Consider the following 16,567-nt stretch of genomic DNA (forward strand, 5'->3'; position numbering starts at 1 on the left):
GGAGATTGATGATGATTCTGAAGATTACCTGCAAAAGATGATGCACGATGAAAGAAGATTTTTCGTAGATTGATTCGGTAGTGTGAAAAGTTTCGAGCATCTACAATTGCTATTTAGATGTGACGCCCCCCTCAATAAGGCTGATGTTTTGGCAAAAATGCAAAACACAGGAATAAAATAATTGATTTTCGTTCCGTGTAGTGAGTTACGGTGAACTTTTCCAACACTGGTTTGGATTTATCGAAAGATTTAGCTATCATTTTTTTTTTCTTTGGATTTGTCATTGCAGACATGTAGCTAGCATTTTAGGGATCCATCAAAACTCATGTACTTTACTAATCAAGGTTTTTATTACTTCTTGCGTGAAGTTGGAGATGCTTAACGAATACCAATATCAGCCTTAAGGTGAACATTTGATACGATATAGCTTACACAAGATCAATTCTCGAATATTGCAGTGTAGTTTGGACCATACCAAGAAACTTATATAAGTCGTATAGAATCAGCTTAAAAAAATTGTTATTAGCTCTTAGAAAACTAGCCTGGACTTTATTTCCACTTCCTTCCACGTGAGGAGGTCACGTTATATGTTGATTAACATTGAAACACTGAAGAAACGAAGGCAAATTGCTATGCTTTATACATTTTATGTAACTATGCCTAATAAGCTACATTAAGAATAATATTGACTGCAAGAGTTTTATCCCGTAGAGAATAATTCAAATGTAAGTAAATGTATATAGGGTCTACACTGATTGGTGAAATAAATAAATAAATAAATCTTTACCAATAGATCCATTACTCGAACGTCAGAAGAAACAACCAATACATCATTTATGGATGTTCCTCTGCATGTGCTTCATTAAGCATTAAACATTAAAAAATAAAATCTCCAATTTTGGGATCTTGAGCATGTTTCCACAATCCATAATAAAAAAAAAAATTGTTTTTCAAGACTGGAATAGTTTTCTAAATTATAAATCTCGAATATTTACTATTGTGTATATTTTTATAAACAGCATTTTAAAAAAAATAGTTGGAAATGTTTAGATGTTTCCTTATCACGAAGCCTCGAAAACTATTCATGTTCCAGATTTGTTTTACAAGATATTACAAAAACCTTGGAGTGAGAGATATTTTTTTTTTTCAAAATCGACTTTTAAGTTGAATCTTTCACTTAACTCATTTTTCTTCACCAATTTACTCGTATACTTAATTAATTAAAAATGTTGGATATTACACACGCATAAGTCCAGTAGTGCACTGTAGAGGAGATCACTCCCACTTACATCTTCAACTCAACAAAGTGTCAAACAGTCGCACCACGTCAGAAGGCGAAAAACGCCAATCGACTGTATACTGTTCCACGCATATCATTTATACGGCAGTTATTTAGCAGAAAAAGAGGCAACAATAGACGACTATCACGGATTTTTTTTTCGGAACAGTGCTTTTCCTGGGAATAGTTAATTTTGCAAGATGTCTCACCGCAACCGTCAACAGCACCATAAAAACAGTGCTCAATCAGCGAATCCATGGCAAAAGACCAGTGCCGGCGGAGATGATGCGGTGATAAGCAGCTCCAACCAGAAGCATCCTCGGGCGACCAGCGGTAAGAAACCGTCGATGGCAGAGCCGAGTGGCAATGATAGTTTCGTTAAGAAATCGGAGGAAAAATTCCACCAGGCCCACCGGAAGCACGTCGAGTCGGCCAAGAAGTACACCCAACAGTACGAATCGAGCGAGGATGAGGACGAGGGGGGCTCTTCATCGCAGGAAATTCTGGGCAGTGTATTGAAGAATTACGCCGGCGCTGGAATGGACATTGGCAAGACTCAGGAATATCTGCAAAATCTACTGGAATCGCGTTCGGCCGTGTGTTTGATTTGTATCGGGACGGTGAAGCGGGCGGATTCGATTTGGTCTTGCCAGACCTGTTTTACGTTTTTCCATTTGCTGTGCATTCAGCGGTGGGCCAACGATAGTATATCGTTGAAGCGGATGAGCCATGAGCAGCAAGAGGGATACTACAACAATATGGGAGAGTATGTCCCGAAGCCGGCTCTTTCTGTACATTGGGATTGTCCAAAGTGCCGGAAGGAGTACGAAAAGGTAGATATACCGAGGCACTACGATTGTTTCTGTGGAAAGGAACAGAATCCGCAGAATCATCTCTGGTTGATTCCGCACTCGTGTGGAGAAACCTGCCGGAAGCGACTGGTACCAGATTGTGGTCATAGTTGTGTGCTCCTGTGCCATCCGGGGCCGTGCCCACCCTGTCCGCAAACGATTTCAGTCTCGTGCAAGTGCGGCCAATCGGCTCAGAAGACAATTCGGTGCTCGCAGCGAAGCTGGACCTGCCTAAAATCGGTGAGCAGTTCTTGAAATCTTGAATAAAAGAGGGGAACTTATTTGATTTGTTTCATTACAGTGCAAGCAGAAGCGAAACTGTGGTATTCACGAGTGCGGAGCAGTGTGCCACTCGATTGACGAGTGTCCACCGTGCAAAAGTCGGAGCAAGCAAAAGTGCCTCTGCGGGGCAAAAACCAAAGAAGTCAACTGTTACGAGTCCCGTTGGCAGTGTGGTAAGGTTTGTGGAAATCCGTATGCTTGTGGATTGCATCGGTGCGAGAAGGTTTGCCACGAAGGTGATTGCGGTGAATGCCCGATGGGAATGCCGAGGACTTGTCCTTGCGGTAAGACCAGCTCGGTTGCGGCCTGTTCTGAGGAAATTGGAACGTGTGGCGATACATGCCAGAAGTTTCTGGAATGCCAAGAACATCGATGCAGCGAGCGGTGCCACCCGGGCAAGTGTGGCCAGTGTATGGAACTGATGAAGAAGCCGTGTAGGTGTGGAAACATGATCAAGGAGGTGGCCTGCCACAAGCAGCTGGTTTGCGAGACTAAGTGTAAAAACGTTAAGAGCTGCAATAAACATCCCTGCAACAGGAAGTGCTGCGATGGGCAGTGCCCCCCATGTGACAAGCTATGCGGAAAAACGCTGACATGTGGGAAGCACAAGTGTTCCTCATTGTGTCATCACGGACCGTGCTATCCGTGCAATCAGAAGGCGACGGTCAAGTGCAGGTAAGTGGAATCAATGCCGCCTGTGATGGATTTATGGAGTTCAAACGATAAATATTTCAGATGCAATGGAACAATGCTGGAAGTTCCCTGTGGCCGTGAGAAAAAAGTAGGCTCTGTCAAGTGTCGCTTACCGTGCCGCATCCCGTCTAAATGTCACCACACGAATCCCCACCACTGCCACCAGGGCGACTGTCCGGCTTGTCAGCAGGTTTGCGGTCTGAAAAATGACACTACCAATTGTGAGCATCCTTGTGGGGCCAAGTGTCACGATGCGGTAAGAGTTGTAACGAAGGATAAGAACTTCAAACCCGTAGGACCGTGGGATGTTCCATTGGAAATTGTGAGTTTTTCTCATTTTCGCTTCCGAATCAGTATAATAAAGATTTCTTCAATCCTAGGTCGAAATCAAACGACTTCCCCATCCACAGTGTGAGGTAAAAGTTTCGGTTACATGCATCGGAGGTCACGAAACGGCTCTTTGGGCGTGCTACCTCTCTAAACCGACATCTTGTGGACGAGAGTGTGGTCGTGCTCTGAAATGTGGAGTACACACCTGCCCAAAGCAATGCCATGTGGTGAAAAATCTAAACTCAACTCAAGAGGAACCAAAGTGTCAATCCTGTACGGCTGGATGTACAATTCCGAGACCTAAAGGGTGCACTCATCCTTGCAAGAAACCCTGCCATCCGCCACCATGCAATCCGTGTCAGGCTCCCACTAAAACGGCTTGCCATTGCGGTTTGACGCAGATTTTCTACAAATGTCACGAATTCTACAGCGACGACAAGACTGAGGATGAACTGAACTTTTACAGGGAAAAAATACTCAGCTGCGGTCAGAAGTGTATTAAGAACGTAAGATTCTAATCAAATTATGCACTACAAGTAACTAAGGGCACATTTTTATCCACAGTTTCCATGCGGTCACCGTTGCAACTCCACGTGTCACTCGAGCGACTGTCCAAATCCGGAAGCTTGCAGCAAAAAAGTTAAAATAACCTGCGACTGTCGAACGCGCAGAATGGAAGTCAACTGTAGCGTAGCCCGAAGCAAATCCAAAGCTCTGGAATGTGACGAAGGCTGCGAAAAAGTGAAACAAAGTCGAACTCGCCAGCTAACGGAGAGGGAACGTCTCCAAAAGGAACAGGAAGAAGCAGAGAACCAACGTGCTCTGGAAGAGTACGAGAAAAAGTTTGGCCCCAAAAAGTACCGGGAACGCAAACGGATCCAGGTGGAGGAAACCAAAGAAACGAATTACTTGCTCTATGTACTACTGTCTGTGGGATTTCTCGTGCTTGCCATGGCTGTCTATTTCATTTTAGCTAACTAGTTTTATTTGTTATCGAGGTAGGTTGTAGTTACCTATTTAACCTTTTTGCTTTCCTTCGTTGATTTTTTGTCCTTACGAACTAAATCGTAGACATCGAAACGAATGTCATAGTCGATGTGAATTGATCGGAACACCATTAGCGCTACGAAGCAAATAAGAGATAGTACCAAAACGTATTCCGCTCGGTTTCTGCAAATGAGAAAGAAAGCCCTATTAGAATCCGGGATGCGTTATAAATGGCATCTATCACCAGTCACTTACTCAAACGGAGTTCCGCAGATTGTGTACCAGTAGGCTCCCTCTTTGGGTGGCCGTTCTAGACAGTGAAAATCAAAGTACTGCTCGTCGTAATCGTCCGCGCACAGATAGGTGCGTTTCTCCAGGGTTTTCAGTATGGTGTGAACTGGGGTTTTAGCCTGACAGTCACCGATTGGCTCGTGGAGACCAGCGGAGACTACGTCCTCTGGGTTCAGGAAGGCCACCATAGCAAAGAATACGGAGTAGTGGACGACCAAATGCAGCATCAGAGCTCTTCCCATGGTGTCCAAACTGAAAGATGATGAAAGATTATTCAGCAATGTTTAACCTCCTTTCGTCGAAGCATCTACCGTTCCGGCAGTCTCCTGTTGCTCTTTCGATCAAATTTCCACAACGTGGTCAAGAAAACGAACAGAAGCGTAACGGCCGTCACCTCTCCGGGCACATTGTAGAAATCGTGAAAGGGATGATACAACGGAATGAAGAGCAAAGCTCCACCTGGGAACGAAAGTAAGGCCGCCACTACCACCGCGGTCAGTTCAGCTTTCACAGATCCTGCCTGCCAGCGATCCAACTTCCGACGGTCCATCCATTTACGCACATTGTGGAAAAAGAATGAAAAAGCGAAAGCAAACGTTGCATGGAAGTAGTACGAATTCCACGGCACCCAGTAGTGCCGATCGGCTATGTTCGGATCGGTATCGTGCCACGTCCAGTGGACGAACTTTACGCTAACGATGTCGTACGGTAGATCAATGAGTACCACCAGCAACCCAGCAGCCATATGCTCCGACCAGCGACATTTGAGGTGCAATTTGGATACGGCCCAATGCGCCTGATAGTAGAACACCGGGTCTGTATTCGATAGGAACAATCGACAGTAATTTCGATTAGATAAGATGAACCGAAACCGACACAAAGTTGGTTGTACTCACAGAGAAAGATTATGTATAGCGGTAATCGGTGACCGAAGAAATCGATAGGCGTTTTTGAATGCCAAAAGTTATCAATACTAGGCAAATAGTAGGTTATCAGCTCGACGACTAATCCATGACAAAGCGCACCGAGGAAAAGATACGGCCATCGTCCGCCTCGTTTGAATGCGTGGATTATGCAAAGTAGTGCTCCGAACAGGTATGACGCCTGGCACCAGATGTAGCTCGGCTGGGCACGGTACAGCTCGAGTGGATTCTGGAAATTAACGAACCACGGTGGAAAGTCCTGCGAGGAAACTTACAGTTAAATCATGATTACGATCTTTAATGAATAAATCCCACTTACATTGTTGACTTCTTCCCGGGTTTTCTCGATGCCAAATGTACTCAAATTATATCGGTCCATCATCGCCACAATGGCTAGAACTTTTCCCGCCGGTGTCAACCGACCAACTAACTGTACAATCCTGCAATCAACCGGGTTGTGGTTACCTTTATCAACCAAATTTCAATCATCTTTCGGCTATTTTGATTTATAACAACAAACCGATCTGATTGGTGTGTGTGTGTGTGTGGATAGAAGAGGAAGTATGTGAATTTGCTTGCTGATTCTACACAACACTGTAAATCAGAAAGTGTTGGGGTGTTCATTAATATTTCATTCCAAATTTCTCATGGGAAAAATCTAAGCTCAAAAATGCCTATTTTCCAAACTAACTGATGATAACTTAATAAATTGCCACACACAAAATTGATTCGCAAAATTCGAGTTTTCATCCGATTGCCATCAAATTTTCAGGGATTGAGAAATAACTATTAAACTTCATTTTACCATTTTACTCGTATTTTATTTACAGTCCATACGCAAATGCCCGCACCTTGGCCTTAACCCCGGCCATAAGATTCTGCACAACCTGTGAATCAACCGTTTTTTGCATGTAAACCCATACCCGCATAAACGCGAACCATAAATTGACCTTACTTAAAATGGTTAAAAATTGTTTATAATCCCTGCTAAACTTTAACTGAAATGGTTATGGAACTTTACATGAATGTTTAATGATAAAGTTTCAACCTTATGTATTATGGTTTTTTGGAACTGGACCTTACAAATAATGGGTTGTTAAGAACCATTACCATTCCAAATTCTTGTTTTCTCCATACATTTTCAGAAAGAGAACTATATAAGAACGTTTTTACTTATAATTTGAGAACATTAATGGTAATGGTTATGGTAGTCAGTAAGGTCCAATAATGGTTTTGTATTATCGCTCAACTTTACGTGGAATATATCGTGAATTGGTAATCAGTAAATTACAGGCAACCAATTCGCGATATATTCCACATAAAGTTGATCGATGTTACAAAACCATTCGTGGACCTTACTGACTACCATAACCATTACCATTAATGTTCTCAAACCATAAGTTAAAAGGTTCTAATATAGTTCTCTTTCCAAAAATGTATGGAGAGAACAAGAATTTGGAACGGTAATGGTTCTTAACAACCCATTATTTGTAAGGTCCAGTTCCAAAAAACCATAATACATAAGGTTGAAACTTTATCATTAAACGTTCATGTAAAGTTCCATAACCATTTCAGTTAAAGTTCAGCAGGGATTATAAACAATTTTTAACCATTTTAGGTAAGGTCAATTTATGGTTCGCGTTTATGCGGGTACTTTCTTCAGTTCCTCGACTGTCTTCACTACCTTAGGTCGTTTAAGAAGGTGCTGCTTCATAATCGCCCAGTACTTCTCGATGGGGTGGAGCTCCGGAGTGTTGGGAGGGTTGAACATTTTCGGCACGAAATTGACCTTATTGTCCGCATACCACTTCAGCACGTCCTTGGAGTAGTGGCATGAGGCCAAATCCGGCCAGAAGATTGTTGGGACGTTGTGGGCCTTCAGGAGAGGAAGCAGCCGCTTCTGGAGGCACTCTTTTATGTACACCTGTCCGTTCATCGTGTCCTGGGTCACGAAAGGTGCACTCCGCTTCCCGCACGTGCAGATGGCTTGCCAAACCAGGAATTTCTTCGCAAATTTGGACATCTTCTGAGTGCGGACATGCTCCGGAACGCTCCTTGGCCGTGAAAAACAGGTTGCCGGGGATCTGTTTGAAGTCGGCCTTCACATATGTTTCGTCGTCCATGATGCAGCATTCAACTTTCGTCAGCATGTTGAGGTACAACTTCCTGGCACGGGTTTTGGCGGACTTGTTCTCCTTCTCGTCGCGATTAGGGGCCTTTTGTACCTTGAACGTTCGAAGCCCAGCCTTAGTTTTGGCCTTCTGGACAAAACTTCGGCTTAGGTGCAGCTTCTTAGCCACATCCCTAACGGAGGCGTTCGGATTTCGGTTGAAGGTCCCAACTACGCGGTTGTGATTTTTGGTGTTGTACGGAATACTTTTTCCTTCACTTCTGGGCTTCCGATCGGTGGTCAACCGTTCCTCGAACCGCTTAATCACTCGCGACACCGTGGAATTCGCGATTCCCAACGTTTTAGCGATGGAACGATGCGAGAGATCCTTGTTCTCGTGATGAATGCGCAAGATTTTATCACGCACGAGCTGTTCTTTCGACTCCATTTCCGCGAGTTTTGATCACAGGACTTTAAAACTTGCAGGATGTAAATAATGCACTATGAACTAAATCCACCCAAATTTTCATTAAATTCTACCCAACGGTTAAAAAGTTAGAGCAATTTCATAGTGTGGCAATTTCATCGTGGACACCCTTTACTTGTGTTGCTAAATCAACCGACTGGGTGGCTTTGTTGGTTATTGTCGTTGCATCGAACCGACTTCTTCGCCAGAATCGGTTCCTCTCATGATGGGGTCCTCATCACTGAATCCGGAGAAGTCCGAAGGAAGTAGGTCTTCTGTTTCACTATCCCAGCCAGAGTCGCTGCTAGTCTCAAATTCCGACTCCACCATGCTGGTATACAATTTTTAGTGGTTTGTTTGAACTTGCTCCTTCACACTTAATGTAGCTCGGTAAAATCTCCAACAGCTGATTACCTCGGCATTTACTTTTGCTGATATGTATGCAAAATATCTGTTTGTTAGCTGAGATCTCAGCAAACTGTAATTTGTTAGCTGAGTCTCGGCAATTGTTTTACTAAATCTCAGCAAAATAAATTGCAGAACTACTCGGCTGTTGGAATCTCGGCGAAAAAATTTAAGTGTGTTTCTTGTGCAATACTTCAATGGGAATTTTGCTCCTCTCTACGTCCTGTCGAATACAGGTTTTCCAGGTATATCCCGGTCTTCCAATTTTATTGGGTTCTGGTATTCTGTTCTTGTGTGTTATTTTCAAAATTCCGTCTGGATCGCTCCTAAGGATGTGCCCGTAGTAGCTGAATCTTGATATTCTTATCTTGTTGTTTATCGTATATCCACCCAGCCACTCGGGGCAATATGGCCACTACTACTACTCTCTTGTGGACGCTCTTCGTGATGATTGTTCCAGAAGGTGAGTGGATCAAGGTCCTCCAATTTTCTTCCCATATCCCAAATGGCTTTCCTGATAATCTGTTATGATGGTTCTGGTTTTATGAAAATAAAATGATGTTCTATCTCTCGAGCATGGCTATATGTTGATCCAGCGTGCAGATAGATAATATCGTTGTCTTCTTCAAAACTTCATCGTCTTGATCTAAAGAAAAGAAAATCGCTACTCGATCACGTCAAATTCAAAGGTACATCATTTAAGGCCAAACATAAACAACAACAACAACACATACACATTTTGTGTTTTTATTGCATGTACAGTCAACTATCCCTTACTCGATATTACACTAAATAGAATTCCACACATTTTTATTGACGAATTTTCATGTAAAATTTCACATGATTTTCATGTGACCACACATAAACAGAATCCATCCAGAAGCACACATGAAATTTATGAGTCAAATGAATAGTATATGTGGTTACACATGGCTTTTATGTGTACAAAAGTATGTGTCCGACACATAGATATCATTTGTTGATCACATTGCAAGAATTCATGTGTGGGACACATAAAAACAATCTTTGAAATTTTATCAGTGTATGGATGTATTGAATTACTGAACGACAGAAGAAGAAAAAATCAAAATTTCTATCAATTTCCAAGTCATATTAGCCATCAGTGTTGGAAAAGTTCGCGATATTTCATGAAGTTCATCAAGGGAAAAGTTCGTGAGTCATAGTGAGTTTTCGCGAACTTTTCCATCACTGTTAGCCATGAATGTAATCGTCTACTTGGATGTGATTTTCAAATGAAATTGGGTTCTTCGACTTATAATTGCATATCAGTCCCATGGATAGGAAATCAAGCAAAGATGGGACTGATATGCGATTATGGGTAGTATTGTGGTAATTGCATATTCATAATCTGCATGTCAAATGGGACCGCAATACAAAATATCATCATCAAAATATCTTTAATTTTGAAAAATAAATCGGTTTTTATATATTATCTGAAAGAGCTTTGTTTTCTGAGCACAGCGATATTTTTTTTCGAACCCACACACTTTCATCTCGATTTTTAAATTAAGATTTAAAGCATAACTTCACTGTTTGACACTAAACTGACAAAATGACAGCTCGCTACCATACAAAGTGACACCGAGGGGCGCTATAAGGTGATTTTTGCAAATGTAATCGTTCTTATTTAAAATAGTTCCAGTGTACCAAAATTGATAAAATTTTGGGTTTGGGTTACATTTTTAATGCAGCAAAAATTGAGTTCGTATTGATGTGAAGCATCATTCTATTTAAAATTATCTTTTCAAAAAGTTTACTTATTGAAGAAAGCAAACTTATTGGACGGTAGCTAGAAGCTTCAGCTGGATTTTTATCCGGCTTCAAAATTGGAACAACTTTTGCATTTTTCCATTTATCAGGAAAGTATGCCAAATGGAAACATGGGTTAAATAATTTTACCAAGAAAGACAAGGTACTCTCTGGGAGTTTTTTGATGAGGGTATAGAAAATTCCATCATCACCTGGAGCTTTGATATTATCAAACTTTTTAGTTATAGACCTTACTTCGTCCAAATCAGTCCCCCAGGAATCCGAGGGGGGCGACACATCTAAACCTCAAGTTTGGTTGCTCAACAAATCTCACACTAGCGAATAAATCTTTGAAAAATCTTCTTTCATTTGTCGCATCTACTTGCATCGCTCATCATCTTTTTGCAGGAAATCTTCAGAATCGTCATCAATCTTCTTTCTATCTACTTAGCGTGCGCAGAGCTAGCCACTGCAAAACACAATCTTTTTTGCAACGTAGATAGAGTCGCCCCCCTCGCAGGAATCATCAAAAATATTTTCCCGAGCGAAAATATTCAGAAAATCCCGAGCAACCTGATTCTCAATAGGACTAGTAAGACCCAAACTGAAATTATGGGAACTCTCGAATTGCTTAGCAAGTTTCTGAGATTTTTCCAAATTTGTGATCAAAATTTTACCACCTTCTTTAAGCGCTGGAATAGGCTTTTGAGGTTTTTTTCAAAATTTTTGTGAGTTTCCAAAAGGGTTTGGAACTCGGGTCTAATTTAGAAACATTATTTTCAAAAGTTTTGTTCCTCAGGGCAGAGAATCGTTTTTTAATTTGTTTTTGTAAATCCCGCCAGATAACTTTCATGGCAGGATCACGTGTTCTTTGTTATTGTCTCCTACGGACATTTTTAAGACGGATCGAAAGCTGAAGATCGTCGTCTATTATGATTGAATCGAATTTAACCTCGCATTTTGGTACTGAGGCAGCTCTTGTTTCAACTATAGAAGTAGTCAGAGATTCAAGAGCATAATTAATTTCATCTTTAGTTTGCAAAGGAATGTTTGGATCAAAGTTATATTCCATAAATGTTCGATATTGCTCCCAATCAGCTCTATGGTAATTGAAAATAGAGCTGTTGGGATTACAAATTATTTCTTGGGACATGAGTAACCAATTGGCTACAAAGTTGACATGAATCAGTTAAGACCAAATCAATAGTTGAGGGATTTCTTGCAGAAGAAAAGCATGTTGGACTGTTTGGATATTGAATAGTGTAATAACCTGCAGAACAATCATCAAACAGAATATTACCATTGGAATTGCTTTGAGCATTATTCCATGAACGGTGTTTTGCATTAAAATCACCAATAAAGAAGAATTTAGACCTATGACGGGTAAGTTTCTGAAGGTCACCCTTGAGAAAATTCTTTTGCTGACCTACGCATTGGAATGGCAAATAGGCAGCTATAAACGTAAGTTGTCCAAATTTTGTTTCAACAGAAACTCCCAAAGTTTCAAAAACTTTGGTTTCAAATGAAGAAAGAATTTTATGTTTGATTTGTCTATGAACAATGATGGCAACGCCACCACAGGGTCCATCAAGACGATCATTTCTATAAATTAAATAGTTTGAGTCCTTCTTAACCTTATGGTCAGGTTTAAAGAACGTTTCAGTTATAACGGCAATATGCACGTTATGAACTATCAAAAAGTTAAATAGCTCGTCTTCATTATCTTTAAGAGATCGAGCATTCCAATTTAAAATGCTTAAAGCTTTAATATCCATTACTGAATTTTAAAGTCATGACAATATTATTAGCAAATTTCACTCCAGTTTGAATAGCATCAAACATGGAGTTAGATTTAAGCATATCAGAAATCATATCAATTAATGAATTCTGTAAAAATTCCATTTTAGGGGCAGTAATGCTTCCTAAGTCAAAATTGTCAAAATTTCCGTTAGAACGTTGGTTAGTATTTTAATTTCTACCCGCTGCAATAGCAGCATAGGTAGCTCCATTAACTCGCTGAACATTGTTAGCAGCGAGGGGAGTAGGTACAGATGAAACATTTGAAGCAGGGGTGATATTTGTACCTACGGGTACGAATGTAGAATTTGTTCCTCGCTGACCGTTGTTAACAGCAGAGGAATGTGTACCTGGTCGGACACGTGGAGCGTTTCCTACCTGACGATTAGAACGAGATTGTAGGATCGCTTTGCGAGTCTTACATTCCCAAAAATTGGATTTGTGGTTTTCACTTTCATTTCTTAGGATCTTCCTTCACAGGACAGTCGTCCTTTGCGTGAGAGGAATCACCACAATTCATGCATTTAGCTGACATGTAGCAATTTTTAGTTCCGTGACCCCATCCCTGGCACTTACGGCACTGAGTGAGGTTTTGGAAATTTCCTCCAGTCTTCCTGAAGTGTTCCCACTTCACTCGGACATGGAGCATAAGGCTAGCTTTTTCTAAGGCCTTAAGGTTGTTTAGTTCACTAGACTTGAAGTGAACTAAATAAAAATCATTAGAAATCCCGTTGCGCGAATCGCCAGGACGGGATTTCATTTTCATTTTGATTACTCGGAGTGGCACAACTCCAAGTAATTTTGCCAGTTCATCTTTGATCTGATCCAAGGATTCACCACTGGGCAGTCCTTTCATGACAACCTTGAACACACGTTCAGTTTTGGTGTCGTAAGTAAAAAATTTGTGATTCTTCTCAGTAAGATACTTGAGAAGACATTTAAATCCGTCCAAGGTTTCAGCCAATACACGGCATTCACCCCGACGTCCAATTTGTAGTGAAAACTTAACTTTCACGAAATTCAAAAGTTCCATGCGAAGAGCATGGAAATCGGTAGTGGTTATCACAATAGGGGGAATCTTTTCCTTTTTGGCATTAAGCCGGGAAAGTTTACTAGAATTTTTCTTGGATGATGGATCATTCTCATCATCCGTGAGCAAATCAAATTGATTACTCAAATTAATTTCATCAGAAGGGGGGTCAAGAGTTTGCCCCTTTCTTTTGCGTTTAGGCGCCATGGCGGCAGTAATTTTTATCCAAATCGACTTCCAAGCAGATTACTATAAGAATCTGAAGGATCGAAGAGGAATTTTCCAAATCAATATCCAAGAAGGATTACCTCGGGTAGGGTCCAAACAAGGATCGAAGAGGAATAAGAGTTGAACAAGGTATAATTTTTTTTTTACAAATTGAGCACTGAAAAGTGCTGTTTAAATTTGTTGTAGCTTTAGGTAGTAGTAACACTTCCTTAAGCAAAAAGCAAATACATCCGCACGGCAAGAAAGCACGATGCGGACTGGACAAATCATCGTCAATCCCCTTATTCTATGGCAGGGCCTGACGATTCGAATCTAATTTTGATCAGTGAACGGGCACCATATGGTACATTTTCTCACCATGAACCTATCATTTCCAGCCTATCTGAACTATCCAATAAATGGAAGCCACATTTTTTTGTATGAGAATTTCGTTCGAAACGAAATACAGAATAGGGGTGTATATCTGAAAAACCCAAATCTGGCCAACGCCCACCCTAAACCTAAACCTGTTCTAATCCACCTGAAATGACTAACGAATGGAAGACTTTGACTACCCAGTCATGCAATAGTCTCATTCCGTGCCTTATGGCAACTTGATGATTCTATTGCGCTCATCTTCTGGCACCACCCAGGGGAGACTTGATCCTGTAGCCAATGCTTAACTTATCTCCATTCCACTCAGCCACTCGCAATTTCTTGTGATATAGTGGGCGGAATATTATTATATAAGAATAAAAAAAAAAATTGCCTACGTTGTCCCTAAGGTGTGCACCCGAATGCAAGAACACAGCATTGTGGGGATACGATTTATCCCAGGCCACTATTGTAGAAAATCGTAACTGATAGATCTCGGGCGGAACTTTTCAGAATGTTTAGGTAAAATAGGGCGCACGCTTGATCCTGTTTGGGATACATTATTGACTGTCTTAGAGAACAAATATCTTGCTTAATCAGGGCTTAACCAATCGTCACGTCGGTCATGTCTAAGAGATGAACTAGCCTATGGCTAAAAATCTCTCAAATAAAGGAAAAAAAAGTCGGTCATGTTATGATGTAAGAGGCACGATAGACTGCACAATGCTTAAAGAGCAAGTCGAAACATAGAACCTCGCGTGAAAGTGGAACTTAATGAAGTGCTTTTTCGTAGCTTTTAGTTTTCGAATTTAAAAGATCGTCGGTTGCAGTGGCGTACTTACTGAGCAGGAGAACGCGGTTCTAGGTCCTTTTATATTAAATAAATTTATGGTCAAATCGCTAGTTTATCATGTATTTTGCGAAACTTGTCATCGTCGTCGGTGCCGGGTTTGAATGGTTACAACAACTCGATTAACGGTATGATGTGATATGAGGGTCTCGGTGGCCTTAGAGCGATCGTTTTTGCTTATCGAGAAGAACATCATGAGTCTTATCTCAGGCCTATCCGCATGTAAGATTCGTCAATCGTTTTATTTGTTAATATAATTCAGCTTATCGTTTACCAACACAAAACCTGCTGCAAACCCAACCCTCTTACCCAACATCCCAGTCATTCCTCGTGGAAGTGCAGAGGTGTTCTTCAAAGGCTTCCATCAAAGCGAATTGACATTCAACACATTCCTACTCATTGCTTTCTTGACCTGCATTCGGTCGCGGCCGGCGCTGGTATTGCCTAGTTTGAGATCACCAATTTTTACACATTGAGGATGATTGCTGGTCCCAAGCATCGTCTATTGGTTCTCTGTGTGATTGCAGCTGATCTGGCAATAACAGAGTAGCAACCGTGGGCGGCCAATCATGCGCATGGCCATGCTCAATCGAGAATAATTATGGGTGAATACCAAGGGGCAAGCCAGCTGTACTCAGAGTTAAAATTTATGCAGCGAGTAAATTTGAGTAACTCATGATTACTCAAAATAGATCAAAGTAGTCGCACATTCATCAAAAAATAACAAATAATAACTCTTTGAATAAACTACTGTGATATTTTCAAATTATTTTATTATAATTATACAAATACTAACTAGTCCAATTTCATTACCTTTATATGTTAAATCTTGAAAAATATTTGAGCAGGATGTGTGTTTTTAAGATTATCCAAGTCGAACATCCAATCCAAATCAATCCATCCACAAAGATCCTTCGCATCCGTCTAAAGTTTTGTGAAATCATTTGAAGGGTCTAAACGGGATATTTTAGCTTGGATTATATGGTTAGCTTGGGGAATCGTAGAGTCAAGTGGAAGCTTTTGGGCATGAGTGGACAATAAGGGCCTTATTACGGGTGTCACTACACGGTGATAAGGAAGTGATATTGAGAATAAGAGCCGTGATTGTCGTACAAATCAAATGGGAATCACTTCACCGTGACGACAAGTGACAAGTTTTCACCGTGAAGTGACATCCGTAATAAGCCCCTAAGATAGCAAATTAGCTAGCTATATATATAGCTCCGGAGAATATGCCAGGAACAGTGACATCGTTGTCGAAACATCCAGAAAGGTGTGAATTATGATGGGTCGCTTTACGTTTCTATCAAAGTAGGGGTCTACAATTTTAACTGTAAATTTACGCAATTCAAATTACATAGAACGAATTTAAAGAGAACAAAATTCAAAAAAGTTACGAGCTCTATTTGGTTCGACCGAGCTTAAAGTTTTGAATAAACAAATGTAACTAGACGATGAAAAGTTTCTTTTCCGTCGATTCCATGACTATTTACTATAAAATGGAATTTATTTTAATAAATATTCTAGAAAACCATGTGAATCAGTATTTGGATATTTTCTTAATACCATTAAGCTGTAGTAGTGGTGATGACACTTGATATTTTTCTAGAGAAGTAACGGGTTGCCTACCAACATTTTTCATCGATTTCCAGCTGAACCTATGTAAAAATGTTTTTATAACCAGGAGCATTACCTAGAATAAGGCAAAGGTTATTTAATATTACTCTATTAAAGATGCTATGAAAAATTAATTGACTCTTCTCAGAGACGCTAAAACACTTGGATTTTTTACGAATGCAATCCTTTTCATGTTGATGGTCAACATTGAATGTTGATTGTCTGCATTCAATTCAAGTTAAATCTGTTTCGTAAGGTTTAGCAGAAAAGGTACGAAGATTATGGGATTTGAAGATAGTGATCC

At 40.7% G+C, this 16,567-nt stretch overlaps 2 protein-coding genes across 2 annotated transcripts; one reads left to right on the forward strand and one right to left on the reverse strand.

Moving 5' to 3' along the window:
* The first annotated feature begins 1,446 nt into the window (after window positions 1–1,446).
* On the forward strand, window positions 1,447–4,592 carry LOC135703422 (NF-X1-type zinc finger protein NFXL1-like). The gene is made up of 5 exons (XM_065224642.1): window positions 1,447–2,370; window positions 2,432–3,087; window positions 3,148–3,427; window positions 3,486–3,941; window positions 4,000–4,592. The coding sequence occupies exons 1-5, from the start codon at window positions 1,480–1,482 to the stop codon at window positions 4,414–4,416; spliced, it is 2,700 nt and encodes an 899-aa protein (XP_065080714.1). The 5' UTR covers window positions 1,447–1,479; the 3' UTR covers window positions 4,417–4,592.
* On the reverse strand, window positions 4,449–6,015 carry LOC135703444 (uncharacterized). The gene is made up of 5 exons (XM_065224685.1): window positions 5,956–6,015; window positions 5,610–5,895; window positions 5,025–5,529; window positions 4,678–4,965; window positions 4,449–4,605 (listed from the first exon to the last, which is right to left on the reverse strand). Exons 1-5 carry the CDS (start codon window positions 6,013–6,015, stop codon window positions 4,449–4,451), a joined length of 1,296 nt encoding a protein of 431 aa, XP_065080757.1.
* Between the last annotated feature and the right edge of the window lie 10,552 nt (window positions 6,016–16,567).

The sequence above is a fragment of the Ochlerotatus camptorhynchus genome, unplaced genomic scaffold, assembly GCF_037179485.1.
Source record: "Ochlerotatus camptorhynchus isolate MF236.1 unplaced genomic scaffold, CSIRO-AGI_Acam_v1.1 ptg000213l, whole genome shotgun sequence".
NCBI classification, from domain to species: domain Eukaryota; kingdom Metazoa; phylum Arthropoda; class Insecta; order Diptera; family Culicidae; genus Ochlerotatus; species Ochlerotatus camptorhynchus.

Coding starts and splice junctions, on each gene's coding strand:
- LOC135703422 (XM_065224642.1), top strand. CDS start 1,480: ATGTCTCACCGCAACCGTCAACAGCACCATAAAAACAGTGCTCAATCA. Junction 3,428..3,485: donor GGGATGTTCCATTGGAAATT/GTGAGTTTTTCT, acceptor CTTCAATCCTAG/GTCGAAATCAAACGACTTCC. Junction 3,942..3,999: donor GTCAGAAGTGTATTAAGAAC/GTAAGATTCTAA, acceptor TTTTATCCACAG/TTTCCATGCGGTCACCGTTG.
- LOC135703444 (XM_065224685.1), bottom strand. CDS start 6,015: ATGGACCGATATAATTTGAGTACATTTGGCATCGAGAAAACCCGGGAA. Junction 4,966..5,024: donor AACAGGAGACTGCCGGAACG/GTAGATGCTTCG, acceptor ATCATCTTTCAG/TTTGGACACCATGGGAAGAG. Junction 4,606..4,677: donor ATCTGCGGAACTCCGTTTGA/GTAAGTGACTGG, acceptor TCTCATTTGCAG/AAACCGAGCGGAATACGTTT.